This window comes from Nelumbo nucifera, chromosome 7 (genome assembly GCF_055504915.1).
Source record: "Nelumbo nucifera cultivar China Antique chromosome 7, China Antique-T2T, whole genome shotgun sequence".
NCBI classification, from domain to species: domain Eukaryota; kingdom Viridiplantae; phylum Streptophyta; class Magnoliopsida; order Proteales; family Nelumbonaceae; genus Nelumbo; species Nelumbo nucifera.
Window position 1 is genome coordinate 23,443,790 of NC_142655.1, and position 13,101 is coordinate 23,456,890.

The 13,101-nt window shown below is 39.5% G+C and overlaps 1 protein-coding gene across 5 annotated transcripts in view; it reads right to left on the reverse strand.

Moving 5' to 3' along the window:
• Positions 1–13,101, reverse strand: part of LOC104593522 (putative peptide/nitrate transporter At3g43790) — a 119,888-nt gene that overhangs the window by 13,394 nt on the left and 93,393 nt on the right. For all 5 annotated transcript variants that reach the window (XM_019197070.2, XM_010253410.3, XM_010253411.3 and 2 more), the window contains one exon: positions 609–652. In XM_019197070.2, coding sequence (XP_019052615.1) covers positions 609–652 — 44 coding nt within the window. The remainder of the gene's footprint in view (positions 1–608; positions 653–13,101) is intronic.

Consider the following 13,101-nt stretch of genomic DNA (forward strand, 5'->3'; position numbering starts at 1 on the left):
GATCTGTTCGTGAATAGAAATGAACCGAGTGTTAGGTATCTCATATGAGGAATGCACACTGAGGTGAGGTGCTCTGATACAGATTTGTTAGGAATGACCTAACTCCAAACCTTCCAGAAGGAAGCTTAACCTTCACTCTTGCACAGAAAATAGAAGAATGGCGAGTAAGAGAAGAAGAGAAAAGGAGAGAAGAGGGAGAGGAGGAGGAGAAGAGAGAGGAGGAGGGGAAGTTAGCTCAATTAGGGTTTGTGACCCTCATTCCACTATCAGATGCCTTATATAGGCTCGTACAAGCAAAACATCTCCATAACAGAATTAGTTATTCTTTGTTTTATTTGAGTGGCTGACATGACTTCCTAACGTAAAACTTGGTGATATGTGTTGCTGAGGAAGCTTTTGCATTCATGTTGCATGTGGTGCCCATGTTGGGGCTGGGCTCACATACCAAACTGTCCATAATGGACCTGGGCCCAGGAGTGTTTCCAATACATGATAATCACAAATGGGTGTTCAAAGGATGTTCTGCCATCAATGCTACCTAGGCATTGTTTGTGGACAAAATCTTTCAGAAAATGTGGTATAGGAATTAACTTAGTGAAGCATTATACCTGGAAGGAAGGCAGCATGTTGACGCTTTTGTGCTAGTGAGAATCTGCAAATACAAAAGAATTCTAAGACTGAATGATAGAAAAAAAAGTTGAAGATGCGAGCAAAGCAAATCGTCAATATTGTGATGATCCTCAATATTTCCCCTCTTTTCCAAGAAAGAGGATACAACATCCGTGGGAATGAAAAAAAAAACCTAAATACATGATAAATGTTCACAATCTCAATTCTTAAGGAAATTTTACCATGCAAAAAATGGGGAAACTTCAAAAAATCTAGAAAAACTGGAAAACATTAGGCAAAGTAACAAAACATCAAGTTCTTCATTGAAACTTTAGGTAACATTAAAGAAGCATAAATGCATATTTAAGACTCAAATAACCATTACAAGTGATGCATTATATCAAATAGGAGAAGATTAAGGGATTCATATAAGTACTAATAAAACAATTGTTTCATTACCATTAATAGAGATATATTTCTGCTAGACATTTTTTATGCCCTCAAAGTCCAATAAAGTTATTGGTTGATTCTACTAACATGGAGATAATATATAATTAGGATATAGACATGCCCAACATAGGATGATTAGCTTGAGTAGGTTGAAATGGAGTTGTTTCCCTAAGAGAAGGGATAATATATCCATCAAGATAATAGATTCAAAATATATGCATAGCAGCATAAGTGCTTGTGTAGACAAGAACTTTGTCTAACTTTATGATTGGTGAAGTCTCTAGTTGTTGCTTATAATCCTCAAACATGATAACATTATTTGATCTTATCTTAGATTTGTTTGCATTTGACATCACCAACCAATGAAGCTCAATTGTGAGGTATATACCTGGTATGTCAATGTAATCAAATATCTGCCCCTTCCAATATTTGGAGTGAATATTTTATGAGTGACTTCTAATAATATGAATGAATAATTCCTGCTAGTAGGTTGATAAAATTGGTTGGTTGATCCTATGCAGTGTTTTAAAAGCGCAAGGCGCAAGGCGAGGTGCGCACCTTTTTGAAGCAAGACGCAAAAATACAAAAGATTGCTAAAAAAATAAAAAAAATGTCAGAAAATTCAAAAATGCCAAAAAAAAAAAAATATTAAACATAATATCAATAAGAAATATAAACTTAAATTTTAAAATTATTGGTTTAAAAAACCTATTATCTAAAATTAAAATACACAAACATAACATGTAAATCAAATTCAAATGAAAATTTAAAAATTAAATCAAACATATAAAATATTTTCAAGCATGTAAGTCCCACAATCTTTTTTTTTCCTCAATTGCATTACTTCAAGTAGCTAATGTGATGTAAAACATATTACATTCTTGATTCTACAAGTCGCCTTTGTGCCACACCCCTTGAGGCAAGCCCAAACAAGTCCAGCTAGGGTCTTAAATTCTTAATTCTCACACAAAAAAATAATGAGTTTATAATTAAGAAGATATTTTATTAAGATAAATGAATGAGCAACATTAGCAAATAGGGGTTCTTAGAGCAGTTAAAATTATAAACTCAATATTTTTTGTGTGAGAATCAAGAATTTAAGACCCTAACATGGACTTGTTTGGGCTTGCCTCGAGGGGTGTGGTCGGGGGTCTGGGGCAGAGCCCCCAGCCCAGTCGTTAGGTTCAAAAAAAGCAAAAAAGCATATAATTTTCAAAAGGCATACGCCCGGGCCAAGGCACAAGGCGCATCAGGCACACGCTTAGGAGCACTAGGCGTGCACCTTTTGAAAGTGTTGTGCCTAGGACCTGGGTGAGGCGCCTAACCTAAAATGCGCCTCGGCTATGTGCCTAGGCACGCCTTTTAAATCACTGATCCTATGTAGATCATATTACTTCCTTCAATCACATAAGATGTTGAGGCTAATCAATTACTACCAATGTAGATCATACTACTTCAATTTAATGCAACTATTACACCAAAATGAGGTCTATTGAGCACCTCTTGTGCATCCACAATTTACTCTTCAGGGCTGGTCGAACTGTACATTTTGAGGTCTCTTTATATCATATATAAAGAGTCTTATATGCCTAGGGTAGTGAGATCCATTAGGGTTTCCATTTCTTAAGGGTTAGGGTTTAGCAGAGGGATACCTTATCTCTCTGCCTCAACATTTGAATCTCCATTCTGTTCTCTCTAACTAGTGGTTAAGATTAGAAAGATTTCCTAAAATTGCAAAGAGGTTCAATAACACATTTACAAGTGTAAAGAGACTAGGCCAAATGGGCCCTAACAACCTCTCATGTGATATCCTTTATTTTATCTTTTATTTTATGTTGATGGGCCTCACTTAATGGGCTTGTTATTTGTTCTTATTTTACTTTCTTTATGTAAGTGCCAAGCTGGCCGCCCACTTAAGGGTATACTTGTCATCATCAATTTTTTAGAGATAAATAAAAAATAGGGTTAGAGGAGAAGGGTGATTAATTCGACTTCTTCTTCTCTTACCTCTTCTCTTCGCCATCTTCCTCTCTTATACAGTTATTCAGATCTGTTCTATTATGCTAATCACTAAATTTAATCTTGATATTAGAGGACTGATTTACATCTTGGTATCAGAGCGGGTTCAGTTCCTCTTTCTTCTTTTTTTTCTTTGTTCCTGTACACTCTAAAATCAAGAGAGTGTATGGAGAGATAGGTTCTCTATAGTATAGAGAATCACTTGCCTAGTTGGTAGAAGGGTTTGGAGAGTTTAGTTTTGGCCAGATTTTGCAAAGAAGTGATGCTGTTTTGCTGCTGCCCAAAACCCTAGTCAACTGGAGATTTTCGAGTTACCAGGAAAGGTGAAGCTTGGGTGTGGCGCTCTGTGCTTGGAAGGTGTCTTGTGATTGCTAAAGGAGGGCGGTTCAGGTTTGGAAGAGTTTGGGTTACTCTGGTAGGTGCGGCAGTGTCTTCTCTCTCCCGCCCATCTACTGGACGGAGCAAAACCCTAGTTTTTCAAGCACCCAAGTTCTGGTTTGACTTCAAGTAAGTTTACATAGTCAAAATTTTCTGTTCTTTGATTTTCGTTTGATTAATGGAGACATACGAAAGTGAGTTCAAGCAGTAGATTCCGTTTTGATGGGTGTTACCACAATTAAGCTAGATGGGACGAACTATCTTTCTTGGGCCCAGTCTATAAAAATCTATGTTTGTAGTAGAGGAAAACCCGGGTATCTCACAGGCAGCAAGGTGAAACCCGAAGAGACAGACCCTGAATTTGAAAGATGGATGCAAGAGAACTATACTGTTATAGGATGGTTAGTCAACTCTATGCAACCTCATATAAGCCAGCACTATCTCTGGATGTCTTTGGCTAAGGAGATATGGGACAATGTAACTGAGACGTATTCACAGAAATTGAATGTAGCCAGAGCATACAAATTGAAAAGTGATGTGAAGAACCTGAGACAGGGGGAGAAGAGTGTGGCAATCTACTACTATATACTAAAGTCCCTATGGCAGGAAATTGATGTTATGGAAACAATGGTATGGGAGAGTAAAAAGGATGCTGAAATGTATAGAAAGCTAGTGGAGAGAAATAGGGTGTTTGAGTTTCTCACTGGACTCAACCCTGAGTTTGATATTATCAGACAGAACATTTTGGCCAGGGATGAGGTTACTCTTTCATAGGCATATGCTATGATAAGTAGTGAGGAGAGTAGGCGGTAGGTGCAGTTGCAGAGTCCATCTACAGAACATTTTGCACATGCGGGAATGAAACCGAAGGGTCCTACTGAGAAAAGAGAGCAGTTGTGTGAATATTGCAAGAAACCACGACATACAAAGGACACCTACTAGAAGCTTCATCTTGAACTTCTTCCTGATAGATTCTAAGAACAATAATAACCCTAAGAAGGGCAGTCAGGTGGGAAAATTCAAGACTGCTAATGCTGCTACAATGCCTGAAGGGGGAAGTAAGGAAAGCGAAGAAAAATCAACTATTGAGCAATTGGCTGCAATGAAGCTGGATTTTGAGAAGTATGGGAGGCTCCTAGGTCACCTGGAAGCTACGGTTTCTTCAACTCACCCTTCCAACAGTACATCATCTTCATCGGCTTTTGCTCACTCAGGTACTCGTGCTTCTACGAATCATGCTTCAGCTTCAGGTAATTGTAAAATCCCTTGGATTATTGATTCCGGTGCATCAGACCATATGACCAGCCTATCTAACCTATTTTGCTCATATCACCTCCTCTCTGGGAAAGAGAAAATATCCCTTGCCGATGGGTCCGTTGCCCCCATCTCTGGTAAATGTGATATAAAGACCTCTGACACCCTGTTCTTATCTTCAGTTCTTCATGTCCCTAAGCTTAACACAAACCTCTTATCTGTTAGTAGCTTAACAAAGTCAATGAATTGCAGCATAACTTTCTTTCCCACTCATTGTGTTTTTCAAGACCTACAGTCTCAGAGGATGATTGGGAGTGGCCATGAGGCGAACGGAATATACTTGCTGGACACACCAGATCAAGGTTTGGGACCACCTCATGGAGTTGCCTTAGAGTCAGTTGTGTCAGAGTCTGTTAACAAAATTTTATTATGTCATTTTTGGTTTGGTCACTTGTCCTTTTCTGCTTTGAGTCATCTATTCCCAGATATGTTTAAAGGAGTGTCTTTATCGAGTCTTCATTGTGAATCATGTGAGCTGGCAAAGCATTGTAGACATTCCTATTCAATTAGCAATAAAAGATCATTTTCTCCTTTCCATATCGTTCACTCTGATGTGTGGGGGCCATATCACAAGCCAACAATGGGGGGTTACAGATACTTTATCCTTTTCATTGATGATTACTCACGTTACGCTTGGATTTATCTCATAAAATCGAGGGATGAAGTACCAACTATTGTGAAAAATTTTCATGAACTCATCCTCACCCAGTTTAATACCCGTATCAAAATATTCCGCTCTGATAATGCTAAGGAGTATTTTGAGAGAACCCTCTCCACCTATCTTGAAACTTTTGGGGTTATTCATCAAAGTTCTTGTTCCTACACTCCACAACAAAACGGGGTGGCGGAAAGAAAGAACAGGCATGTGGTTGAGGTTGCCAGATCCCTTTTATTTGCATCCCATGTTCCTATAATGTTTTGGGGAGATGCTGTTCTTATTGCTACCTTTTTGATAAACCGTATGCCCTCCCGGGTCCTTGGCTTTAAAACCCCTTTTAGTCTTCTCTTCCTGGATGAGGATCTCTTTTCTCTTCCTCTCCGTGTGTTTGGGTGTACTTGCTATGTGCATATTCATAGTCACCAAAGGCACAAGTTTGAACCCAAGGCTCATAAGTGCGTGTTTTTGGGATATGCTTCCACACAGAAGGGTTATTGTTGTTTTGATCCGGTTCGTGGCACCCGCTTTGTATCTCGGGATGTCACCTTTGTAGAGTTGACTCCCTTCTTCAGTATTCCTCCTGAGGAGGAGAAATCTGATGAGTACTTTGCTATGTCTCTAGCTGTTCCGCTTCCCATTCCTTGTGAGTCCGATCATGGGGTGTCCACCTCTTCCACTAGACCTACCCCTGATGTCCCTGCTCCCCCTCCTGCCTCTGCTCCTGCTCTTGCTCTCCAGAGGTGGTACCAAAGGTAGAGATTTAGACATGTGCAGGTTGTTTCCACTCCTTCAGAAGAGCATCTTGCCACTCCCATCATTCCTGAGGAAACAGGTCAGCCCTCTACTGACCCATCTCTGACTGTTCTAGACCTTGACCTTCCTATTGCTCTTCGCAAGGGCAAGCGGAAGTGTACAACCCATTGTATATCCAAACACTTATCTTACAGCCTTCTCTCCCCTTCCTACTACTCTTTTCTTGCCTCTGTTTCTTCCCATGTGATACCTAGGTCTGTACCGGAAGCTTTATCTCAAGCTGAATGGAGGGATGCTATGATGACCGAACTTGATGCATTGCATCAGAATCATACTTGGGACATTGTGGACTTGCCGGAAGGAAAGGAACCAGTGGGTTGTAAATGGGTGTTTACTATTAAATATCACTCTGATGGCTCTGTTGAGAGGTTTAAGGCTCGGTTGGTTGCTAAGGGTTACACCCAAATGTATGGCATTGACTATCTGGAGACATTTGCCCCTGTAGCTAAGATGACTTCAGTCAGGGTTTTACTTTCTCTAGCAGCTACTTTTGACTGGCCCCTACACCAGTTTGATGTTAAGAATGCCTTCTTGAATGGAGAACTGCATGAAGAGGTCTGTATGTCTCTACCTCCAGGAGTGTATGGGAAAGAAATGAAAGGTAAGGTGTGTAAACTACAAAAATCCCTTTATGGTCTCAAACAATCTCCTTGGGCTTGGTTTGAGAGATTTCGGGCTGCTCTTGTCTCCTTTGGCTACATTCAAACACAATTTGATCATACACTGTTCTTGAAGAGAAATGACTCTCTGGTGACCTTCTTGATTGTTTATGTTGATGATATTGTAGTCACGGGTAATGACATTGAAGAGGCCAATAAACTAAAAGCATTTCTCAACTCTGAATTTGACATCAAAGATTTGGGAGATCTTCGGTATTTCTTGGGCATTGAAGTTACTCGATCTAAGGATGGTATATTCATATCTCAGTGCAAATATGTCCTTGATCTTCTTGCTGAAACTGGTAAACTTGGAGCTAAACCCATCTCCACTCCCATTGATCCTAATCATAAGCTTTTTGCCACAGATGGTGCACCTTTGTCTGATAAAGGAGTGTTTCAGAGACTGCTTGGGAAGTTGTTATACCTTTGCATGACTCGGCCAGATATTTCCTATGCAGTAAGTGTTCTCAGTCAGTTTATGCATTCTCCCAGAGATACTCATCTAGCTGCTGCAGAAAGGGTTCTGTGCTACTTGAAAAGTACTCCAGGAAAGGTATTCTATTTCCTAAGCATGGTCACATGAAGCTGGAAGCCTTTACTGATGTAGATTGGGTAGGATGTATTGATGATAGAAGGCCCACCTCTGGTTGTTGTGCTCTAGTTGCTGGGAATATTGTGTCTTGGAGAAGTAAGAAACAATCAGTAGTTGCTAGATCTTTAGCTGAAGCAGAATACAGGGCAATGGCTCATGGTGTGTTAGAATTACTATGGTTAAGATCCCTTCTAGAGGAGTTGGGGGTGGACTACGAAAAACCAATGATGCTCTATTGTGATAGCCAAGCTGCTATCAACATTGCACATAATCCTGTTCAACATGACAGAACTAAGCACATTGAGGTTGATAGGCATTTCATAAGGGAAAGAGTCTCTTCAGGAGAAGTTTGTTTACCATTTATCACATCAGAAGAGCAACTGGCTGATATCTTGACCAAGGGAGTTCCCAAGGGCAAATTGACACACTATATAAGCAAGCTGGGCATGATTGACATCTATGCTCAGCGTGAGGGGGAGTGTAAAGAGACTGGGCCGAATGGGCCCTAACAACCTCTCATGTGATATCCTTTATTTTATGTTGATGGGCCTCACTTAATGGGCCTGTTATTTGTTCTTATTTTACTTTCTTTATGTAACTGCCAAGCTGGCCGCCCACTTAAGGGTATACTTGTCATCATCAATTTTTTAGAGATTAATAAAAAATAGGGTTAGAGGAGAAGGGTGATTAATTTGACTTCTTCTTCTCTTACCTCCTCTCTTCGCCATCTTCCTCTCTTATACAGTTATTCAGATCTGTTCTATTCTGCTAATCACTAAATTTAATCTTGATATTAGAGGACTGATTTACATTTACAAGTTATAGCTTTAAGAACTTGGAAATTATCAACCAAGACCCGTCATGTAAAATATCATGACAATTATGTCCTTCCACCCCATAGTAGTATAGTGTTAGAATCTGATTGGGATACCATTGTACACTCACTATCTGAACTAATCACCACCACATGGGATTTTTCCAAGAGTTTTATAACTGCTGGGACTCCAAAAATTATTTCCAAAAATAAATATCAATATAATAATAAGTAATCTTTAATGTTCTTTTAAAGCAAAACACTAAAAAATGTTTACCTAGGTGTAATGAAAGTTCTCGCTTGATTAGAACACTTCAAGACAATCCCTACAAAGCTTTCTTGAGAATTCTAGTTAGGGCTACAAGTCGGGATACATTTGGCTAGGGTTAGGGTTTGGCCATTTGATCCCATTGAACACAAAGCCCCAACCCAACTTGACCTAAGTTGAATTCCTAGTTACAATGCAAAAAGACTCTTCTCATGCTTACCTCAGTCACCAGGAGGCATTATATTAGATTCCTAATGCAAGTAGGATTTTTTACCAGGTAGCCTAGTCCAATTTCAATTCTTCTACAAAATTTCTAGTTTGACTAGGTAGAAAATGTATCTTAGGTAAGCTGGAAACAAGCAACAATGTCGTTAGCTCGATATGCTTTCTTTCTAGGGGTGATTATGGGTCGGGCTGGGCCTAGGCTAGGCTTTGCACCTGTGATAAGGGCTATAGCTTGGGCCTAGCTCTGCCCTAGCCTAGGTTTCAAGCATGAAACACAAGCCCAGGCCTGATTCTGGGCCTGTCTTTTATACATAAAATGCTAAATATATAAATATAAAATAATCTATACAATATGTATTACAGGCTGGGCCTAAAGTATTGAGCCTAGGCCCGGCTTGGAAAATTGTGGGCCTGGGCATAGGTTGGGCCTGAACACAAAACCTTGGCCCAAGCCTGAAATTTCCGTGCTGGACTGAAAATGATAACTCCTCCTTCTTACCCATTTTCATTCTAAAGGATAAATGCAATAATCAATACAACCCAATAAAAGGGGAATGCAAAATCCCTTTCTAGGTCCTAAGCAGTATTGTGAATCAAATAAAGTAGGCTAAAGAGAAACTAGATCTAATATCCGCAAGCCACATGTTGAAACCCGATTAGATCTAATAAAAAAACAGTACTAAAAAATGATTCCAACCATTATGAAGAACACAGTTGATCAAAGAACCACAAATCAGTGGCTGATGTCATCTGGCAATCATTGTTGTTATTAATGTGGCATGTCTTTCATGCCCCTCTCTCATTAACTTTTATACTTGTAGTTGTAGATCCCACCTGAAATCTGAAATAAAGGAAGAAAATAGAAGAGAAGAAGAAGATGGAAGAGAAAAAAGTAATGGAGGAAGAAAAGAGAGAAAGAAGAGAGTAGTTCGATCCCCTCCAGTCCCCCAATGTTATCTTTTATTCTCTTAATTGTAATATGAGCACAATTACATCATACTCGTAGTAGGGTGGCCAACACTAAAGACAACAACAAAAAAAGAAAACAGGCCCACAACTAAGGTCCGCTACTTATAAACATAAAACATAAACATAACTAAAGAAATGAAAGAAACTAAGGTCCATTCAACCCTTCATTTCTACACTCCCCCTCAAGCTGAGCATAGATATCAATCATGCCCAACTTGCTTACACAGTGTTGTAACTTTTCCTTAGGGACACTCTTCGTCGGAACATATGCTAATTGTTGCTCTGAGGCAATGAGGGGAAGGCAAACTTCTCCGGAAGCCACCCTTTCTCTTATAAAATGCTGGTCTATTTTAATATGCTTTGTCCTATCATGCTGAACTAGATTGTGAGCTATGTTAACCGCAACCTGGTTATCACAATAAACATTAAGGACTTATCATGTGCAATATGCATCTCCTCTAGAAGTGACCTGAGTCATAATAACTCTGAAACTCCATGTGCCATTGCCCTGCACTTTGCCTCAGTTCAAGATCTGGCTACTACTAACTATTTCTTACTTTTCGAGGGACAATGTTCCCTGCAACCAAGGCATAGTAACTTGATGCAGATCTCCAACCATCAATACTACCAGCCTAGTCGATATCTGTATAAGCTTTTAACTTCATGTGTCCATGCCTAGAAAGAGAATACCCTTTCCCAGAATTCCCTTCAAGTAACACAGAAACCCGTTTTGCAGAAACCATATGTGTTTTCTAAGGCAACGCACAAACTGACTAATCAAACTGACAACATATGAGATATTTGGCTGTATCATGCGAAGGTATAGTAACTCCCCCAAAAGTCTTTGGAACACTCCCTTGTCTACCAAGAGGTCACCATCACTAGCTGAGAGTTTATGGTTGGCACTAATAGGTGTATAAGGATGTTTTGCATCAAGTTTCCCAATCTTCATGAGAACATCTAACACATAATTCCGTTGGGAAATGAAGATGCCATCTTTAGACCTAGCAACTTCACTTCCTAGGAAATATCTTAACTCCCCTAAATCCTAATTTCAAATTCTAAGTTAAGGAAAGTTTTGAGTGCCTGAACTTCCTCTGTATCACTCCCTATAACCACAATATCAACAACATAAACAATAAGGAAGGTAACCTGAGTACTTCTCTTAACAAACAAAGTATCATCAAACTGTGTCTACATATAGCCAAACTCAACAAGTGCAGCTCTGAATCTGTCAAACCAAGATTGTGGGGATTAATTGAGGCCATAAAGGGATTTCTTCAACTTGCATACCTTGCCTTGCATTTACTTATAATACATACCTGGGGAAAGGGATATATAAACCTCTTCAATCAAACTGATGTAATGGCCAGCCATAACTCATTGCCAAGGACAACAAAGCTCTTACTAAGGTCATTTTTGCAACTGGTGAGAAGGTATCCAAATAATCAACTCCATATACTTGAGTATACCCCTTGGCTACTAGCCAAGCCTTATATCTATCAGTGGTGCCATTAGCATGATACTTGATGGTGAACACCCACTTACATTCCATTGGTTACTTTTCATGAAGGAAATCCACAATATCCTAGGTATTATTTTTGCGAAGTGCTTCTATTTAAGTTTTCATAGCCTCCCTCCATTCTGGCTTAGACAAGGCCTTTGTAACTGACTTGGGTAGTTGAGAAGAAATAGAAGCGAAGAAAGAATAATAAGATGGGGACAATAGGCTGTAAGATAGGTGTTTGGAAATACAATGTGTTGTACATTTTTTCTTACCTTTTGTCACAACAATAGGTAGGTCCAAGCTTGGGAAGGGAGGTTCTTGAGCAAGCGGTGAAGGACTTGCCCTCTCTTCAGGAGTTGGGAGTAATTGAGGCTCAATTGCAGATGAGGGAACAACCTGTTCATGTCGTAACCTTTGTTTTTGGTACCACCTTTGAACAATAGGATGAGTAGTGAAAGCTGAAGGACTAGTAGGTGGAGGAGGAGCAGGAATGAAAGAACTATGAGACGAAAACTCTGCCAATGGGATAGAAGAAACTGTAGGGATTCAACGCCAAGGTCAACAAGAGAAGGCAGAGGAAGTGATGAAACAAGCAACTTAATGGAATGCTCCCCCTCATGAGAATGACCATAAAAAGGAAATGACTTTGTAAAGGTAACATCTATGGAGACAAAATGAGTATCGCTAGTGGGATCAAAACAACAATAACCCTTTTGTGTGGAGACATATGCACTTCCGATACTTGGGTTTAAACTTATGTCTCTGAGAGCTAGGAACATGAACATAATATATGCAACCAAAGACATGCAAAGGAATAGGGAACTTCACCTTCAAGGAACAAGACAACAAAGGGAGATTTGAACCCCAAAACTCGAGAAGGTATGTGAATAATAAGGTAGGTAGCTGTCATAGCCGCGTCACCCCAAAATCTCACTAGAACATGGGAGGCTAAAAGAATGCTCCCGATTACTTCAACAACATGTTGATTCTTTCTCTTTGCCGCCCCATTCTGCTCTAGTGTACGCGGACAAGAACTCTGATGTATAACCCCAAACCTCTCAAAATATGAAACAAGATCCCTCTCAAAATATTCCTTAGCATTATCTGATTGGAATATCTTGATGTAGGTATCAAATTGGGTAAGCACAAATTCATGAAATTTCTTCACAAGTTTGGGTACTTCAGCATGAGAACGCATGAGGTAAAGCCAGGTATAATAAGACAAGTCATCAATAAGCAGGATAAAGTATTTATAACTACCCACTCAAGGTAAATGTTATGACCCTCGCACATCAGAGTGAACAATATGAAAAGGAACTATAGATCTTTTATTACTTGTAGAATAATAGTTTCTACAATGGTTTGACAACTTGCATGACTTGCATTAGAACCAAAAGTTGCTCTCTGAAGTGATACTTGACTTTGTCCAAGCATATCCAACAGGTTTATCCCATTCACTTCATGGCCACTCCCAATCACCTTTTGAGATTTCATGTCTTGAAAAGCATAGTAAGAAGGGAAAAAGGTTACTTTGCAGTTCAAGGATTTTGTCAAATTACTAACTAAAAGCAATTTAGTATTTAGTGTAGGAACATTAAAAACTGAGGATAAGGTGAGGGTATCTGAAGCTCTAATGTTTCCCTTGCCAGAGATAGGAGTAAGGGAGGCATTAGCAAGAGAGGTCTTGTCTTGGCCAAATAAAAGTTGATAAGTAGGAAATAAATGGGACACACTAGCCATATGGTCAGAGGCACCAGAATCAATTACCCAAGGTATCCTATAATTACCTAAGATAGAAGCATGGTTTGCAGTAGCATGAATACTTG